Source organism: Periplaneta americana, chromosome 4, assembly GCF_040183065.1.
Source record: "Periplaneta americana isolate PAMFEO1 chromosome 4, P.americana_PAMFEO1_priV1, whole genome shotgun sequence".
NCBI lineage: Eukaryota > Metazoa > Arthropoda > Insecta > Blattodea > Blattidae > Periplaneta > Periplaneta americana.
Window position 1 is genome coordinate 22,701,566 of NC_091120.1, and position 21,999 is coordinate 22,723,564.

Sequence of the window (21,999 nt, forward strand, 5' to 3'; positions counted from 1 at the left end):
TCAAACAGAAGTAAGACATAGTACAATCTTGAAGATAGCGCAGAATATGATTTTGACATCTTTTTTGCTTATTTTCTAGCTTCCGGGACGAGGAGCCAAAATGTTGTGAATGGTTCTCGAACGTCGGGGGCGCACCTGTTCCCTCGAGAAGTATTTTGGCTCCATGCCGTGGAGAATTTCATGTTGGCAAAATATCTGTTTCCCTCTTCCCTCCGCCCACCTCGCGGGAGATGAGGAGTGACCCTCCGAACGAAGAGCCACACAAAACCATCGCCGATCTAAAATCTGACTCGTCCAGTCTCCTAACGGGCGAGCGACGTGTCGTCCGGTGCCGCCGAACCGGTTTTCTCTCAATCTTTGTTGCTCTTTGCTATCTCTGCCATTTTATTATATTTTTTGCCACATAAGAGTGTCACGATTTTTTTGTTGGGTCTAAAAATACAGTGTTACTGTGGACGATCATTTGTTATGAGTGATGTTGCGATGGACGACGTCCTCTCTTCTTGCCGAACTCCGCGGATCTGACGCAAACTCGATGTTTTTGTGATGCTCTTTGTACCTGACACTTAGATCGTAGTACGAGCAAACTCGCAGAAAATTTTTAAAATGAATGTTACGATGTTCACAACATTATTTCGTTACATTCTTTTCCTTAAATGATAAAGTATATGAGATGTTAGCATCTTACTCATGAAATTTCAATTAATTTTGCTTTGTTTATACTTTACCTCGCATGAAAGTGTTACCATTATTGTTTGTTAAATCTGAATATACAGTGTTTCTGTGAGAGTGCTTTTGATATATGAGACATCTATATTTATTGCGGAAATGAGGTAAACTTGATGCTTTAGTGATGATCTTCATCCCTGACATTTTAGTATTTAGTACGAAGGAACTTTCACAACGATTTTAAAGTGAAATCAATAAGTCTTTTACAGTTTTTTTTCACGCCTTAAATGTAAAGATATTCGATCATTCTTGAGACACAAATCGCTTCATGTGAGTGGCACAGTGTTCCTGTACTGAGTGACCACAGTATTTCGCAAGTAGTCCATCATGGTTGTCCGAGTGGCCGCCATCTTCACAGTCGCTGTAGTTCTGACTTTTCTCTGGAATGCAAACGGCGCCGTACTCAGAGATTATCGCTACCTGTCAAAGAATATCACGTCAACCCTCGATCAGCTGCTCAATCGAAGTCGTTACGACAAACGAATCCGACCGGATTTTGGCGGTGAGTACAAAATGATATCCAGTACAGATTGTCATTCATTTCCGTGAAATAAGGATGTCCGTGGAGCGGATCCCAGTTTCATTCTTGCCCATTACGTTCATATTGGTGATTATTGCATCTATCGTATATACAGGACTTTTTTCACCCAATTTCAATCATTATCAATTTCAATCAAATTTATTTTAAACGAAAAACACGTCAATTTAGATATTGAGGGGGAACTTTAAAACCATTGTTGATTGCGTTTTAGATTTCATCCCCTCACCCTCTGTCTCCACCTTTGAAATTTCAAATTACACCTCCATATTTTGATACTTAAGGGAAGACATAGGTGAGATTTGTTCAAAACTTTAAAACATGTGGTTTTGTTCTTTTCATATTATTAATGTGGTACAATCTAGATTCTAAATCTGGTTTAATTTTCGTCCTAGTGATCGTTTAAAGTATTCACAGGTATGCAACATGTAGAAAACACTACTTATAATTATTTAAAATTTCTTTCTCTCGAAAGTTCTTTTTTTTTTTAACAATATGTAAAACATTCTACGTGATGGAATTTTAAAGCGTCTTCCTTCAAATTTTCAACGTACATTCAGAAAATACAACTAAAAAATTTGTCATACGAATTTTTTGTACTCTTTATATTTCATAAGTTATTTTCCGATAAGTATGAATAAATTATAAATAAAAAAATAAAATTTGTATTCATCACATTCAAAATTGTTTATCTCTGAAAGTAACCAAAATTGAACAAAATTATATGACAAAATTTTATATAAATATAAAACGAATAAAATGCATATATTTTTTACCATCGTGCGGAACCATTTATATAATATATTTCAAGTAATGAAAAAAAATATATATCTCAAAAATGGTTACACAGATGAAAATTGTCATTAATGTCAAAACTGTAGAATTCAGAAATTTCATATATTATGCCTTCCCATAAATTTGAAAGAGTATTCAATTGTTTATACTTCTCATTCATTTGTTTTCACATCTTTTGTTTTGTATCGTCGCCTGGCAACCTGAATTTTTATTATTATTGATCAGAGCTGAAGAAAAAACTACAAACATTACTCAGCGAATAGGATTTATATAGAATGGATATTGAGCGAATTTTCCTGTTCTGTTTCTCTGTATTCATGCTCTCCGTCGGCGTTTAGTTCTACTTTCAAGCGCTAGAGGTTAGTGTAATCGAGCACACCCTAGAGTTCCTCGATAATAATTGAATACAAGAGTTGAGACACAGGATCCAAACATCGCCTACCTTATTGCATAATCCAGTAACGGCTTTGCTTATAATAAATTCAAGTTAACAGCTTTTCCTTAATTCTCAGTGATAACCTGTGAGAAAGTAATGATTTATTCGAATGTGTGTGAGAGCTGTTAGGAAAAAGTGGAAGGTTCCTAAAAATAACTAATGATCCTATTAATGGTATTCCACTCGGAGCATGCACAACACATGGATTAGACAACCGATACTTGCAAGAGGGAAAATGTTACTTAATTTTTGTGCAGAGAATGTAACGTGAGTGAGATTTTCAATCACAAGAGATGACTTAATAGCGTTTAATAATATCAACTTACAATTGAAAACCTCCTTTTCAAAATTTACTTAGCCAATTTTGAGCGATTTTTCATATCGTAAATCTAACAATTAAAAATATCTACACGCATCAAATTACTGAATATAATTCAAAATTGTGCCGGGTTTAACTGTAAAAACTGCAATTAGTTCCGAACTGCAACTGTACTAAGTCAGATGGTATTTTTTTTTCTCGCTGTACTCGCTTTAACATCTCTGGTCATATCGCGAGTTAATCTTTGGTTGAAATCCGAAGGCCTGTGTACTATTGTTGAGACTGGTTCTATTGTTGTGAACTAGATGGCGACTGTATATGTATTACTGATTTGTTATTAATATGATTTCGGTGATGAATGAGGCCGGTGATATTCAGGGATGTTGTGGCCCGAATTTCCTGGCATTTGCCTTACGGTTGAGGAAAACCCTGAAAATCTCAACCAAGAAATTCAACCCGACCGGTAATCGAACCCGGGCCCTCTGCGTAAGGGACCAGCATGCTGACCCCTACACCACAGAGGTGGTCTAGATGATATTATAATACCCCATAATTAAGAAATTTTAAAAGCAATTATTGAAAATTTACTCGGTAGGTCTATACTATGAATGGACTTTCGTGCTAAGTTTTCTCCGATATTTTTCTCTTAAAATCACGCTCCTGTATTGTAGGAAATGAATAATTTTTCTACATGTAGAAAATATGTCCCCCTTAAAAAGTGAATTTTTTTTTTTTTTTTTACTTAATCAGTTTCGGAATTCTTACACTTGAATATCTTCGAGTAATCTGGCAAGTTTCAAGGCTATGATCATTTACCAATCATCATTAGGAGACATATAACGTTTTCCTTTTATCTATTGTATAACATAAGCTGTGTCCTGCATTCGTATTATTATCCAGAGTGAAAGTCCTGAACCATAAAAATGTGTCGACATCAAAATTGAATATACAGGGTGATCCATTTGGGTATGGATAAAATAAAAACACCATAAAACATTTACTACTGAACTTTATTTGCTGTAACTTTGTGCATACAACACTGAAAGATGGGAGATTGTTCAGAGCTCAACATGACCCCATTGCGCACCCTGCACAACTCATAACGGTGATGCAATTCAGCCCATGTCAGTTGTAACAAAAGAGGGGTGATTTGTTGGAAAGCTTGAGTAATTTTTACTCTCAGACCATCACTGTTCCTGGGTGTCTGTGAATAGCCATTGTCTTTAATAAAACCTCACACGAAGAAGACAGGAGGGGTTAGATGTGGGGAGTTTGGGGACCAAGTCAAGAGATAGCTGCTTCTCGTATTCTACAAATGTTCGATACCACAACATTATGGAATCATATTTAGGTACATTACGCACACCATACTCACGTTGAAATTCCCTTTGAACTCTTTTAACGCTCTTCAAATTTAGCATACCAAAGAACACATTGTGCCCGCTGTTGATTTGTAGTAGCCATTTTAATCATCTACGATTTTCATTTGTCCTTTCAGATTATGCATTGTTGATTGTTATATATGGAAACTCTCATCTTTTAATCATAATATAACCAGCAAGAATTTTGTCCCACTACCATAATACTGTAGCTTTATAATAATAAATTAATATTATGCATACCCAAATGGATCAGACTATATATGTCAGTGTTTGAACTCTTTCTGAACTGAATTTATAATTTATGAGTTAACAAGTTCATAGAGACACCAGCGAATAGGGATTATAAAGAATGGACACTTCACGTCGGTACCTTTGATGTAGCCGGACTGATTTGAATGACCTTCAAGCGAGCTAGAGCGTGAGATTCTGCTTTCTCCCTAGAGTTGGCGCTGACATCACACCAGCTAGCAGTCGACACAGCGGAAATATAACACATACAATTAATACATCTAGGTACATTATGTACTCAAATAAAATAAATTGGACCGATGAAATAATAAATCCTTCATTAACTGTAATGTCTACACTCTAGAGTTCCTTTATAATGAGAGTTGAGACGTTGACCCCAACAACAATTAAAATATGTAATGATTTGATAGCGCTGAAAATGGAAAAACAAAACTCTTACGAGAAGTAAAACCATATACCTATATTATATTATATACAAATATTAAACGAATTCGATATTTAATTTTATAATGTATTATATTATTTTATAATATAATTTATTATATCTGAAATATAAAAGAAATATATTATTACAACTAGTTTGTCACTGAGAAATAAGGAAAAAGCTGTTAACTTGAATTTATTTGAAGCAAAGCGTTACTGGATTATGCAATAAGGCAGGCGATGTTTGGATCCTGTGTCTTAACTCTATTCTCAATTATTATCTTACCGTATGCTCGATTACACTAACCTCTAGCGCTTGAAAGTGGAACTAAACGCTGGCTCACAGAGAAACAAAACACAGGAAAATTCGCTCAGTGTCCATTCTTTATAATCCCTATTCGCTGGAGACACCATGGAGAAACAAAAAACAAAGAAATCCTCTTCCTAATAACAACTGGCGAGTCCTGCACTCTATCGTTAAAAAACGAAACTACTTCTGAGGATATAAAATGGAATCATCAGGCAAATCGTTTGAGTCAGATATTACAGAAATGTTAGTGGTTCCAAATGGACTTATTCGAGCGGAAAGGGTTAATATAAAATTATTTTTTTACATAAATTATATTCAGTTCAGAAATAAAGTTGTTTTAATGCGCATTTTAACTCATAACGATTATTTCTTGCACTGGACACAGTATACGATAACTCATTTAGTCATTTTAAGTAAAACTGTAATAATAGAATTACATTCACATTTGTAAATTATCATTTGAATAATATCATTGTTATTGCAATTCACATTTGAAAATGTGCATGGAAAATCTCCATGTCGCGTGGAACAGAAAACTGTAGAATGGCAAAACATAATGGTAAATATTACGTATCTATGTAGGAAAACATATTAACAATTCACTTTTGCATTTTAACCCGCTTTGTCAGAAGTGTTATAGACTCCGTACGTTTGGAGAGGAAACAGTGGAAATTAAATCTGTTCGACATTGTGTCACCGAGCAAATAAAGTGCATTGATATCACTTGATTCGCAACAAGTCTGCGTTGTATACAAGGCAGTCCACAGCCATGATCGGAGCACAAGCAAAACTCTTCGATTTTCCAGTCGACAGGGAATAATAAAATCAACCTTGTGTGAATTCTAGGCACGCTGTAACCACAAGTGACTGAAGAGGCAGACCTAGGCTGTATTCTTTGCTATTGAATTATCGACCATCAAATTAATATGATTAGCATCAGATTGCTTCTGAAATGTAACCTCATGTCTGTTCTTTGGCGTCTTTCTCATTACGTAATTTCCAACTAGAGACTTAATACCTCTCAGTCCGTTAGAATCATGATTGCAATCGCTGATAATTTTTGAGACTCGCTGGTTTTAAATATTAGATGAGAAATAGAGAACTAATTAATATTCGTTTTCCTCCAATCTACAATAAATAATCCTCTGAAATATATATTTTTAGGAATATGTATTATATGACTTTCTTGTGTTAAATTCTATCGTACCTGGTTTACATGTTTCGACCTGTTGTTGATCTTCTTCGGAACTGGTCGTTGCTGATCTTGGCGCCTCTTGTTTTGGTGTCTGTGAGGGTGTGTTTGTGTAGTGTAATGTGGAGTCAAAGAGTGTGTGTGTTCTGAAATTGAGTTGTGTGTTGAGAATTTCATTAGGGTGTGTTTTTTGTGTGTCAGTATATTTCATATTGTTCTAGTGTGTTTAGTTTCTGGCTTTTTGATTGGATGTGTAGAATTTCCATGTCTGTGTTGATGTCTCTGTAGGTGTGGTTGGCATTTGTGATGTGTTCTGCATATGTGGAAGTGTTTTGTAATTTTGTTATGCTATGATGTGTTCTTTGTAACGTGTTTGAAATGATCTGCCTATCTGTCCTATGTAGAAGTTGTTGCAGGTGTTACATTTTACTTTGTATACGCCTGTGTGGTTGTATTTGTTTGTTTGTGTTGTTTGTGTGTTGAGATGTTTTTGTAGAGTATTATTTATTCTGTATGCGATTTGTAATTTAATTTCTTGAATGAGGTTGCAATCTTGTGTGTGTTTTTGTTTTCGTATTTTAGTGTGATGTATTTTTTATGTTCTTGTGTTTATGTTGTGTTCTTATGTTTTTTTGTGATTATGTTTTGTCTTACGTATTATGTTGTCTATTATGTTGGGGTTGTATCCGTTTTCTTGTGCTACGTATTTGATTGTGTTTAGCTCTTCGTTGTAATCCTGTTGGTTCATTGGTATGTTGAGTAGTCTGTGTACCATTGTTCGGAATGCATCTTGTTTGTGTTGTGTTGGGTGGTTGAATGTGTTGTGTATGTGTGTTGTTGATGTTGTCCAATTAAGGTACTAGGATAAATAAATGCAATTTGCTCTAATAACTTAAATGTGTCTGATAAAGAAAATGAAATAACCTTTAAATAACCGTCAATCCTTCAATAATAATAATAATAATAATAATAATAATAATAATAATAATAATAATAATAATAATAATAATAATAATTCATTCATACATTCATTCATAGTGTTCTGTCTGAGGGTAGATCTTTACTGCAAATGCAGCATTCTCCAATCTATCTTACTTCGTGCCTTCCTCTTAGTCTCTCCAGACGATCCATATACAGGGACATCATTTTATTTTTACTAACATTTTTAATATTAACCTGTCTATACCTTTAGAGAACCGGAAACACCGTTCGCTATCCCCTTCCACGGCTGGAGTTCGATGATACTGGCGTTAAGCACAAACAAATCACTTTACTAGGTATAGGAAGGAAGAAAAGTAGTTCATCCATTTACGTAAACTAGGAAATATCGCGATTTTGAGTTCGATAATTTTCATTACGTTTTTGTTTAATCAAAATGAAGTACTGTATTAACAATAAGTGTTTTTACTTACGAAATGAGTTAGCCATGCGAACGTATTCATTATGCAGTGTATATTATACTGTCTACAGCATATTAACGTACAACATAGAGAATGAAGTTAAATTGAAAAATAATCATAATATGGATATTTAAACACATTTTTGAAAATGGTGGCCGTTCATTTCGATACAGGCTTCAGTTCTTTTGTGCATATTATCGCACTATAGACTACTGCATCTAATTCCAATTGCCAGTTTCGTCCTTCGTACTAGTAACTCATGTTGAAATAATTCTGTACCTACTCTACGTACTGTGAATTCAATCTTTACTTCTGCCCGACCCGAAAATATAAAATTACTCAGACATACTATCTACTGTCCGTCCAAATGGTTATGCCGCAGGATTGTAGAAAGGGAGGAAATCACGTGACAGTTAATTACTTAACGAGGCCCTTTTATTTAAGTTAAATTAAACAGCTGTATAATATTACGTAAACGTCCAATTCCTAAGAGAAATTAATGTTTTCAGAAAAGAGCTGAGACAGCCCAGCTTTTACAGAGGGGCGAGCAGAAGCAGGTGGGGGAAATCGGGATGCGACGTAGGCAAACGGACAGTACCTGTGCGAAAATATGATTCAATATTGAAAGCTCTTTCGTCACTGGAAAATGCGAACATAACTTAGTACTGCTTACTATCTGCGGTCTTGGTTCTGTGTGGAGTTGGAACTTCCTTAGTAGAAGGGGTGGGAGTGAAGTACATTCAAAAACTCAGGTACAATAAAAATTGAAGTAAAAATAAAATTATGTCCCTGTATATGAAGAGTTCGCGGGAAAAACGATGAATGTCACATTTCTGTTAAGGATTAGATAATGATCTAATTGAGTCTATAACTGCAAGATGTAGTGCTGTTTCTATAGAAAATAAAGGAAAGGATTACTGTATTCGTGGTGATAATTCTCCTTTTTACCATTTTTCATAAGAACAACATTAAATTTCGTAATGATCCATGAATTAGATAATGACATCAACCCGCTCATATCTGGCCTCGGCCAGTATGATCCTAGGTTACGGCGTAGACACCAGACAGGTCCGTTAGCTATACTATTGAGACAGGAGGACAGGGAGGCTGGCGTTACTCCCAGGTTTTGGTAGCCACGACTCAACTCCATGAGACTCCTTGGATAGTGCAACCGCTTTAAAATGACCTTGTCTTAACTGGGCTAAACAAAATCCCTCCCTAACAATATCTACTTTTGTTGATCGATGGAAGTATCATAGAGCCAATTGGCTAGTATAGATCCATCGATTCATAGAGTATTCAACCTAAGAGCCAACTGGCTAGTCTCTGATATTGAGACAACTCATCCTGCCTAAGGTTTTTCCGTGGTTTTCCTAAGGCGCTAAGACAAATGTCGGGATGAGCCCTAAAAGAAATGGGCCACGGACCTGCACTCATATCCCCATTAATCTCCCTAATTACCTTAAATTAATCAACTAATTACATCTCTCCCCCTCTTCGTAATTGAGCCATCATATAGCCAAATGGCTTGTCTCAAAATTGAGACGATTCAACAAGACTCATGACAACAATCACCTCCTACATAATAGCCAAATTGGCTAGTCTCTTATACATGAGACAACTCATCTCGCCTAAGGTATTCCGTGGTTTTCCTCAGGCGTAAGACAAATGTCGGGATGAGCCCTATAAGAAATGAGCCACTGATCTATATGCCCTTCCCCATATATATTCCACCCTTATTATAAACGATGTATGCCCTAGTTCAGATAATATAAATAGTCTATTAAATATACGAGGTCACTCAATAAGTCGCAGATTGAAAGGACAGGGACCTCTCAAATTGCAGATTAGATTTCACGGCGCTTCTTCCGACGGCTTTCACATGCTTTGTCATCGAACAACAGATGACGGCGTCTTGCCATTCTAACGGCAAACACCAGCCAACTCCTCCTCGCCCCGTTCCGTGATCAATTGATCAATGTCAGCCCCCCTCGCGTATGTGGTACCTAAGAGGTTACGTCCAATTTCGGCTTCCCCTTCAAAATTTTCTAGAGCTCCTTCAGGGGAGCAGCGTAACCCGGAGTGAGAGTAGTGGCCAACAGGCTTGGAGCTCGCATATTTAGTTTTGTACAGCCCCCAATCCACTTGCAAGGACGCGTTTTGCGTACCTTTTAAATTTTCCTCCCAATTCTCCTTCGATTTTTCGATTAAGAAAACTGTGACATTCATCGTTTTTCCCGCGAACTCTTCATATCTTAATGTTGTCTATCATCTGATATTTTCTTCCGCCCCAAACTTTACCGTTCACCATTCCTTCCAGTGCATCCTTCATTAGGCACTTTCTTCTTAGCCAGTGGCTCAACCAATTTCTTTTCCTCTTCCTGATCAGTTTCAGCATCTTTCTTTCTTCGCCCACTCTTTCCAACGCAGCTTCATCTCTTATTCTGTTTTAATTTTTGTTTTTTATTTTTAAAGTGTAATCATGTAAATCGTGTTTATTTATCACTTAACACCAATATGTATCCTACTGTGTTGTTTTTTATTATTATTAGTCTATTTTTTGTGTACATTTTATTCAATTGTCGGTTTCTGGTTTAGTCATGGGAATCCTACTTACTTGTAATCTAATACTAATAGACAATACATACTAATGTGTTTATTTTTATTTTTACTGTGTACATTTTTTATTGAATTATCGGCTTCTGTTTTTATGTGATTCGTATTTGATTCTAACAACATTAATATGTATTCCACTATGTTTATTTTTATTTTATGACGTAAATTTTTATGTAACTACCTCTTTTGATCTCATTATGTACCTAAATCATATCAGTATGTAATTACTTAATTCCGATCCAGTTGTATGTTCAAGTATGTAAGCAAGTTTTAATCCTGGTTGAGTGTAAGAGAAGGACTTACGGCCTTAACTTTGCCAGGTTAAATTAAGCCATTTTATTATTATTATTATTATTATTATTATTATTATTATTATTATTATCATCATCATCATCATCATCATCATCATCTAGTTCACATGCTCCATCCTTCTCCATATTCACATTTCAAATGATTCTAATCATTTCTCTTCACTTCGTAGTAATGTTCATGTTTCTGCTCTATACAGTGCCACACTCCACACAAAGCACTTCGCTAGTCTCTTTCTAAGTTATTTTTTCAGGCGAACATTTCGAATTCGATTTTTGCTACAGAAACAGTGTTGTAACTTGTATTCAGAAAGTATTATTATACTTACTTACAAATGGCTTTTAAGGAACCTGAAGGTTCATTGCCGCCCTCACATAAGCCCGCCATCTGTCCCTATCCCGTGCAAGATCAATCCAGTCTCTATCATTATATCCCACCTCCCTCAAATCCATTTTAATATTATCCTCCCATCTACGTCTCGGCCTCCCCAAAGTTCTTTTTCCCTCCGGTCTCCCAACTAACACTCTATATGCATTTCTGGATTCGCCCATACGTGCTACATGCCCTGCCCATCTCAAACGTCTGGATTTAATGTTCCTAATTATGTCAGGTGAAGAATACAATGTGTGCAATTCTGCGTTGTATATCTTTCTCCATTCTCCTGTAACTTCATCCCGCTTAGCTCCAAATATTTTCCTAAGAACCTTATTCTCAAACACCCTTAACCTATGTTCCTCTCTCAGAGTGAGAGTCCAAGTTTCACAACCATACAGAAGAACCGGTAATATAACTGTTTTATAAATTCTAACTTTCAGATTTTTGGACAGCAGACTGGATGATAAGAGCTTCTCAACTGAATAATAACACGCATTTTCCATATTTATTCTGCGTTTAATTTCCTCCCGAGTGTAATTTATATTTGTTACTGTTGCTCCAAGATATTTGAACTTCTCCACCACTTCGAAGGATAAATCTCCAATTTTTATACCTATTTCCATTTCGTACAATATTCTGGTCACGAGACATAATCATATACTTTGTCTTTTCGGGATTTACTTCCAAACCGATCGCTTTACTTTCAGGGGTGCAGACTGTAATTCTGACCATTATTTGGTGATTGGAGAATTAAGAGAAAGATTATCAGTAGCCAAGCGAGTAGAGCAACAAGTTAATATTACTAAATTCAATATTTTGAAATTAAAAGACGAGGAAACTAAGCAAAATTATCAGGTCGAATTATTATTATTATTATTATTATTATTATTATTATTATTATTATTATTATTATTATTATTATTATTATTATTGTCTTCACTCAACCTTCATATAAGTAACGTACGATTTTTAAATCATATTAATTATAAATATGATCGGCTGTAATTCCCTGAACTGCTTTCAAATAATCCCATATTTCAGCTGCTTTCAAAACAGCCTCGAAGTGCCAACCCGACGTAACGTAAATGCTCACACTACAACAATATTAATAGTGTGACGTCACGCAACTGTATCCCGAAGTTATCTTTCATTTACGCTGCCATGCACAATAAATTAAGAAAGTGCAAAATGTGGGCTGTATATCGTGAACGAAGATAAATAAGACCTTAACTAATGACACCGGAAATGTAAGATATCTTATTTTGGGGCAGCGTCAGGAACAAAGAGATTTCAGAGTCTAGTCTAGTCTAGAGCCTTGAATCTTGCTCTGTTTTTAGGTATTACTTATATTTTGAATTCCCAACTCAATTGAAAAAGAAGGATGTCATGGAGATGATACATACTTTGTCATTTTGCGCTTTTTGCGTTTTGAGCTATTAATTTTTCTTTGTGTTATTGATATATTTGACAAGATTCTGAAGTAGGTGAACTAGTAGAAAGTGCAAAAACATGGGTCTGAAAGTGAACGAAAATAGTCTGCGCTGTATTATGTAGATGATTAGGCAGTGACTGCGGAAGGTTGAATGAATGAATGAATGAATGAATGAATGAATGAATGAATGAATGAATGAATGAATGAATGAATGAATGAATGAATGAATGAATGAATGAATGAATGAATGATTATATTACGTGTGAACCTTTTCCGAGTTAACTGATCAGAAGATACCACTATATGTGAACGAATTCCATCTAGCGGTTCAAGACAAATCGAAATACAAAGAGGTGGAAGGCAATAGTATATTACGATACAAGGTTGGGAAGTGCTTTTTACAAAATCGAGGAGAGTTTTTCAGTTTCCGAGATTTTGTAATGCACTTCACAAAACGTGTATTCTACATTTTTTGCACGATCATATTTTTAAAATTGCAAATAATAGTAATATGCGTTACAAGAGCGGTATGTTGAAGTTTTCATGTTCGAGGAAAAGTTTGAAAAAGCGAAACGTAGTTGAGCTTTTTTAATTTCCGAGAATTGAAAGAAAACATACCGCTCGTGTATTGTGCATTATTTTGTGCGAAGATCGTTTATTTCATACCTGAAAGAGGAATTTATAATCAGTTGCAATGAAATCTCCATCTTGGTTTCTGTTCAATGACGGCAAATTTGCAAAAGAAAAATATCTATCTTCAACATTGTTGCTTTAAAATGTTTTCTGTGTTTACTACACTCCAGCAGGCCGTGATATACGTCTGTCTTTTTTTTCCCCCAGTCTATAAATGCGAACTTAAAACAAACGGTAAGGTTATGTAATGATTTATTTTTCATTTTAAGATTTTAACAATATTATTTATATAACATATTGCAGTAATAACATCGGCAGGTTTGTTGATTTTTTCACGGCTTAATGTTACTTGCATCACGAATGCAGTAACTTTAGTGGAGTTGTAGAGTTTACTTAATTCTTGCAAATATTTAAAAACAATAATTAACATTGCAATTTAGGTGAAATTACAGTGGTAAGTTTCCAATTTATAATTATTACTATATTGAACGTCTCTAAAAATAATATGTTAAAAGCCTAAACCAAAACCAATCCGCGGTAAGTCTAAAATTCCACATTCAGTATTCCCAACCTAACACACATAACAATTTCCCTCTTCTTTCCGCTTAAGTGACGTATTGATTTTACTGCTTTAGGCTTTTAACATATTATTTTTAGAGACGTTCAATATAGTAATAATTATAAATTGGAAACTTACCACTGCAATTTCACCTAAATTGCACTGTTTATTATTGTTTTTAAATATTTGCAAAAATTAAGTAAATTCTACAACTCCACTAAAGTTGCTGCATTCGTGATGCAAGTAACATTAAGGAAGCCGTGAAAAAATCAACAAACCTGCCAATGTTATTACTGCAATATGTTATACAAATAATATTGTTAAAATATTAAAATGAAAAATAAATCATTACATAACCTTACCGTTTGTTTTAAGTTCGCATTTATAGACTGGGGGAAAAAAGACTGACGTATATCACGGCCTGCTGGAGTATAGTAAACACAGAAAACATTTTAAAGCAACAATGTTGAAGATGGATATTTTTGTTTTGCAAATTTGCCGTCATTGAACAGAAACCAAGATGGAGATTTCATTGCAACTAATTAGAAATTCGTCTTTCAGGTATGTAATAAACGATCTTCGCACAAAATAATGTACGATACACTACGTTTCGCTTTTTCAAACTTTTCCTCGAACATGAAAACTTCAACATACCGCTCTTGTAACGTATATTACTATTTTAACGTAGAATGAATTAGTGGACAATTACATTCTAATATCGAATAATTCCCATTTAATCGATATGACGACTGCTTTCATAATGGTAGTAGTGTACTGTACATGACTAATAGATGCAGTTCTCGTAGGAAATCAAAACATGTCCAGCAAGCTTGTGCGCTCAGAATATACCCTGGCGTTCAAAGATACAAATGTCTAACTACAATTTTCTGATCGTGAAAGCGAACTTTCTAACCACGGGATAAGTCAGAACCAAAGATATAAAAAATTGACAGACTTTGAAACAGTTCCGACAGTTCTCAATAGGTGACACTGTTACTTGGCCGGGTAAAAAATTGTTGGGGAAAATAATTATGTAGATTAAGAATAGAGTATGCTCATAATTGACAATATCAGCGGTTTTCAGCTAAACGTGATGCTTTTTACAATAATTAGAGGGGGATAAAATTTTGAATTGTACACTGCAGGCATATTTATGTACAGTAGTGGCAAAAAAAACGGACCGACGGAATAATCAAAGTCCCCGAAATGAGCCACTGCTCATGCCACGCCCGCATTCACAAGATAGCGAGTAATCTATTGAAATTGTTTAGTTTCGACTGCTGACGTAGCCCATTTCGAAAGCCATTAGAAAATAAGCTGGTAAAATTCATGTTCTGGGAATAATAAGTTAATTGCTGATTTACTTCCATAAAAACCACAATAAATTTAAATTTGATTGTCACGAATACCATACCAGACAAAATTACAGTTTCTTTCTAACTACTCCGAAATGCCACACAACTGCCGGATTAAAACACAGCAGAAGTTTTGGACCCAAAATATATAATGCATTAATTAGAGCTTACCCTGAGCTAAGTACACTTAACACACACAGATTTAAGAACCAAATCAGATTAATTATTTAATTGTTTAAGCTAATTGTGTTAAAAATTGATACTCTAATATGTATGTACTTTTGTATTTTCTATTTGTATATAGACCCTATTATTACATGCTGTATTATTTTACCATTTATTAATGTTATTGTGCTCAATGAATTCTCTTAATTTTGTGATATATTTTGTATAACTGATCTGAACTGCGCCCGAGCACCAGCTTCTGCTCTTTCGGGCTGCAATGTCTAATGTAGCTCAAGTGTAAAGCATTAAATAAATAAATAAATAAAATAAAATTTAAAAAAATTAAGTAGTAAAATATCGCTGCAATCGAAAAGTATTGGGAATAAATTTGAATAAGGAACAAAAAAAAGTTTCCTTCCCAGGTAAGATTCGAACCACGAAAGTTTTAGTTACCAGTCTATCGTGCTGTCACTGTGAACAAGGCTCTGAAATCAGCTACAAGGGTCGGTCCGGTTTTTTTTTTTTTTTTGCCACTACTGTACTATTGGTAACGTTGTTATCTTCGCCCTCCATTCACAGAAATAATAACTAATGAAGCCACATTTACACCAATAAATTATCAGCCACTATCGATTAGTAGGGATCAATTATCTTTGAATGCCACTGTACGTTATGCTAATTCATAGTTTCTCCATCTGAGTAACAGCTCCCGTCTCTGCCTCTGCTTTTATTATAATGAGGCTTCTTACATTTCAATCGCGTTGCTTGCTGTTGAATTTATTTGAACATGTGCTTACTGCTACAGAGTGGGGCATGGGAACCAAATGTTTTTTAAATGGCTTGTACTCAGTCATTATGAAAGGGAGAGACGTGCGGCATGTGACAGTCCATTCCGTGGCTCATAGCATTTCACCTGCAGTCGGCATCATGGAGCAGTGGACGCAAGTTTGCGTATGATTGTTTTGTTAGAAATGGCGAGTCGGTGACTTCGATACGGCGTGAGTTTTGCTACACATTCAATATTAATCGCAATGATTCTGTTCCCGTGCGTGACACAATCTTATGTTGGGTTAAAAAATCTTAAAAAAAAAAATAGGCGCAATACTGAAGAATAAATCGCCCGGCCCCCAACACAGAGCGCGTACGGTACTCCAGAAAATTTTCAATCAGACAAGCGATACTGCGCAGCCCAGGCCGCTCTGCTCGAAGACATTCAACTGCTCTTGGAATCAGCAATCGTACGGTAAGACGGATTCTGCATGGCGATTTACATTTACACCCATACAAGATAGGTGGTTTCAGCAAGATGGGGCCACGGCGCATATCTCCAGAGCGTCAATGGCAGTTCTTTGCCTCCTGTTTTCCAATCGTCTCATTTCGAGATTTGGTGATGTTCCATGGCTCCCTCGGTCCCCTGACCTGTCCACGTGATTTTTTCTATGTGAGTACCTAAAGGCACGTGTTTACGAGGATAATCCCCGAATATTAGATGAATTAACGGACACAGTACGTCAACACATCACCCAAATCAACAGAGATCCCCTGGAAAGAATCAAATGTAGGAAACAGAAAACGGATGTCGGTAAATTCTCATTTCTAAATAGAACTATAAATGATTGGAATGACCTACCTGCAGCGGTCTTTGAGGGCTGTCCTTCCTTAAGGAGATTCAAGAAGAACTTAAAAAGTTGTGTATAAAGTGCAAATTAAAATTAAGGTGACATTCAACATTTAATTTTTTAAGGTGACATGTATTTATCTAGCCTGACGAGTTACTTCCTTGGTCTGAATTGTAAATTATTTAAAAATAGCGTGTAAGAGGGCCTTAGACTAGAAATGTTTAGTTTAAATGTAGTTCTGTTTATAAGTATGCATAAGGGTGTAATTATTTGACTTATTTGAACTGTTGTATCAGTGAAGCGAGGTGAGTCAGTGAAGTTATGGTTTTACAGTGCAGTGAACAGTTCCGATCAGTGATAATTTATAGCGTCAATGAAATGTGTCCTATAGTGTCAGTGAAATGTGTTATAGAGTGTCAGTGAAATGTGTTACAGAGTGTCAGTGAAATATGTGCTAAAGTGTCAGTGAAATGCGTCATAGTGCCACTACAGGGAGTGAGATGAGAGTAAAATGAAAGACTATTGAAACTTATGTAGGGCCTATACATAATTATGTAGGTTGTATTGTAAAATTAGGTATTTTATTTATGTTTTATTATTATTGTGTTAAATTGTATTGTGTATTCTTATTGTATTGTGTATAAAATTGCATATGTATTGTAAAATTGTATTGTGTATTGTAAATTTTATTGTGTATTGCTTATCATTTTATTGTGTATTGTTTATATTGTGTATACCACTGCCACCGGGTGCTTGCCCACTTGCAGTGTAAATAAATACATACATACAACAGAGGTGAATATTCGTCAGCGCCTTAAACAATGCGTCAACACAGACATCACATGCCAGATGTAATTTTCCGCTCATAATTATTGAAATGGTATGTTCTCACAAACGTTGTTCTACGAATAAAATGTGTTGAAAACAAAAACTAACTGTTTTATGATTATTTTAAAAACACTTGGTTCCTATGCCCCACCCTGTATTTTAAATGCCTACTGAAAGCATTATATAACACAATCTTTAATCTTCTTACACGGTATTTGCATTCTTTTAATGGCATTCCACTGCTTTCTCTGCTTGCAGGGCCGCCGGTAACTATCACAGTCAACTTGCACATCAAGAGCATGGGGCCTGTATCGGAAACGGAGCAAGTATGTAAGAAATGCTTTGCTGCTTCTCATATGCTGTCCTTTATACTTAAAAGCAAATGCAGTCACAGAGCTGTAATAAGTATTACAAGTCTTGTATACAACAAGTCGTACCTTTGTAGACATATTTCAGACGAGCAAGTAATATAATGTTTTGAATTCTCGCTTTTTCCCTTAACTTTAACATCTGAAGCAATAAACTAGAAATGTTAGCTTATCTTATTTTTTACAGCTCGGGAATAAAACAGTCATTCCTTTTAAAAATTAACCAGTATTATGAATTTGTCCATAATTACTTATTTATAAACACATTGGCCTACACCGAAAGTCATGAGCAACACATTGCTATAATTTCAACAATGTAACAAAAACGATTATATTACCTGTCATCATATCATAATCTCTTCATACGCACACAAAATAGCCGCATACTAGCCATACCAACACATGAGACATCATCGTATTCATCATCATACACAATCTCGCTCTCGCGCTTGTGGAATACCCTACCCAGTGACATCAGAGACTGTCGGAATTTAGTAGAGTTCAAAAGCAAGCTTATTAAGCATTTTATTACTGCGTAGAGTAGGTTTAATTTTTACTTAATCAATAAGAGAAAGCTTCTCTCTTCTTAACTTTTACAATAAACTGTTTAGCTTTTATTAATCAGTTAATCTTTTAGTACTTTGGTTTTTATTGTATTTGTAAATTTAATATTAATTGTAATATTGTATTCTTAATATTGTAGTTGTAATCCCCTGGTAGAGGGGAAGAGAAGGCCTGATGGCCTTATCTCTACCAGGTTAAATAAATAAATAAATAAATAAATAAATAAATAAATAAATAAATAAATAAATAAATAAATAATCTACAGTCTTTACACCCTGTATTGACATATTGTGACGTCATTAACTTCCATCATGTGACCACAGGCAATGTTTGCAAAATGGTCGACAACCATGGTTCGTTTCGACAGCGTGCTGCCATTAAATTCCTGTTTTTTTAGTTGGTTATTTAACGACGCTGTATCAACTACTAGGTTATTTAGCGTCGATGAGATTGGTGACAGCGAGATGATATTTGGCGAGATGAGGCCGAGGATTCGCCAGAGATTACCTTGTATTTACATTATGGTTCGGAAAACCTCGGAAAAAACCCAACCAGGTAATCAGCCCAAGCGGGGATCGAACCCGCGCCCGAACGCAACTTCAGACCGGCAGGCAAGCGCCTTAACCGACTGAGCCACGCCGGTGGCAAATTCCTTGTTAAAGAAGAAAAATCTGCTGCTGAAATTCACCTCAGACTGCAGCGTGCATACTGAGATGTGTGCATAGGCGCCAGCAATGTTAGGAGATGGGAGAAACATTTCGAAGATGGGAACACGAGCATCCAAGATGAGCCTCGTAGCGGTCGCCCTCGAACTGCCTCCACGGAACGCAATGCGCGAGAGACGCCCTGGAAAGAAGATCATCCTGCAAACACGACAGCACGTGGCCTCACACTGATCGTATCACTGTAGAGAAAATAAGAACATTTGGCTGGGAAACTCTTCCGCAACTCCCTACAGTCCTGACTTGGTACCCTCCGACTACCGTCTTTTCGGTTCTATAAAGCAGCACCTGCGAAGCCAACGCTACGAAATGCCGGAGGACATCCGGAAAGCAGTGCGTCAGTGTCTTCGAGAAGATGAAACGGACTTCTACACCAAAGGGAATATTCAAACTTACAGAACGGCGGGAAAAATGTGTGCAAAGAAATGGAGACTATGTTGAAAAGTGACAGAAAAGTCTGTAGATTATGATGTACCTGGTTTGTCTAAAAAATAAAAATTAAGATTTATAACAATGGGTTGCTCATGACTTTCACTGTGACCCTCGTACATACATACATACATACATGCATACATACATACATACACACATACAAAACCAGGTGGCCCAGGTTTGATTCCCGGTCGAGGCAAGTTACCTGGTTGAGGTTTTTTCCGGGGTTTTCCCTCAACACAATATGAGCAAATGCTGGATAAATTTCGGTGCTGGGCCCCGGATTCATTTCACCGGCATTATCACCTTCATCTCGTTCAGACGCTAAATAACCTAAGATGTTGATAAAGCATCGTAAAATAATCTACTAAAATAAAAAATACATACATACATACATACATACATACATACATACATACATACATACATACATACAAAACCAGGTGGCCCGGGTTTGATTCCCGGTCGAGGCAAGTTACCTGGTTGATGTTTTTTCCGGGGTTTTCCCTCAACACAATATGAGGAAATGCTGGGTAAATTTCGGTGCTGGGCCCCGGACTCATTTCACCGGCATTATCACCTTCATCTCATTCAGACGCTAAATAATCTAAGATGTTGATAAAGCGTCGTAAAATAACCTACTAAAATAAAAAATACATGCATACATGCATACATACATACATACATACATACATACATACATACATACATACATACATACATACATACATACATGCCGTACGTACAGATACGGAATAAAGCCTGTTTTTTTAATTAAGTGGTGAAATCGCTAAAATAGTCTTAATTTATTACCCGTGAGCATACTGCAGAAAAATGTAAAATAATAGATGTCTATATTAACTGCGAAGGATATTAAAACTTAAATTACGTAGAATGTTGCTTTAAGAAACACTGGGACATACTTGGAAGGAGTAGTTGAGTTGCCCTGCTATGAATGTCTGGCCTGTTGCATTACACGTGAGATAAGCTGGTGTACATGCTTTCCTAGTTGAGTAAACACTCAAGACCGGGGGTACTCAGTTTTTTAGATATTTTGCAGTAATTTCTCATTCTAACTTTACAGTCAGTATGTCTACGTGCATCCGCTAAGCAAATCTAACGATATATGCAATTTGAGGGAAGATTTCGACACGAGTTCATTAAGTTATGTCATAAGATTGAAATATTGTTTCGATTTAGCATTTCTATGAACTTCATGATCTAGGTCAATAAATGCCGATATATATATTGAAATACCTTCGATGTCAATATCTATTCTTTTATAAAAGTTGTATGCTACAGTGGAGATAAAATATATTTGTCATTTAGATGTCCTTGGTCGCGTGTCATCTATTTCTCACAAAATGGCAGTGACTGGGATGCACGTAGGCTTGTGACAGCTGTCAGTGTCGGCTCTTGTTGACACATTGCATCATTTGTCCGAGGTTGCATTGATCTATTGGGTCCCATACTTAACTGCGCACGGTGCTAAAATCAGGATATAACTTATTATTCTTGATATTGATGCCATTACTGGCATTTCTTTCTTTAACACGGACATTCTGTGTATGCAAAGATTTTTAGAAAAATAAAATATTACATTGTGCCTTCAAGAAGACACCGAAAAAAAATATATATGTATATATATATATATATATATTTTTTTTTTTCGTTGTTGGTAACTCTATAGCATGTATTAGATGCTTTATGGTTGTGCTAACAGATGGAGTTACTAAGAGGGATTAAGTTAAAGGAGAATGGAGAAAGTTACACAACGCAGAACTGCACGCATTGTATTCTTCACCTGACACCTGACATAATAATAATAATAATAATAATAATAATAATAATAATAATAATAATAATAATAATGTTTTATTTTCGCTGGCAGAGTTAAGGCCATAAGGCCTTCTCTTCCACTCAACCAGCCTTAATCAATACAATACATAAATTTAAATTACAAATATTTTCACTACACTTAAAAGGTTCTCCAGCAATAATCTTCACTACACATTTATTTAAATTTAGATAAATCTATAAGGTAAAGTAGTAACTTAATTTATGAGCTAATTTAATTCAATGAATTATAATTAATTTAATATTTGAGATAGCTAGTAAAATGATGAAAATTAATTTAATATAAGCTTACTAGGACTATGTTACAGGGAGAATATATATATTTCTATTTCTATAATGAGAATATTAATGTAATTGCCATTAGAGGTTTTGTAAATCTATTTAGAGAAATT

General features: G+C 35.5%; 1 protein-coding gene across 2 annotated transcripts in view; it reads left to right on the plus strand.

The window, feature by feature from the left end:
* Positions 1-255: 255 nt before the first annotated feature.
* The window catches only part of LOC138697591 (gamma-aminobutyric acid receptor subunit alpha-6-like), a 73,645-nt gene continuing 51,901 nt past the window's right edge, over positions 256-21,999 (plus strand). Inside the window, exons 1-2 of one of the 2 annotated variants that reach the window (XM_069822963.1) lie at positions 257-1,231; positions 17,923-17,990. In XM_069822963.1, the coding sequence (XP_069679064.1) occupies positions 1,057-1,231; positions 17,923-17,990 (243 nt within the window). In that variant the 5' untranslated portion in view covers positions 257-1,056. Of the gene's footprint in view, positions 1,232-17,922; positions 17,991-21,999 lie in introns of both variants that reach the window. The other variant, XM_069822964.1, reaches the window with a different exon arrangement.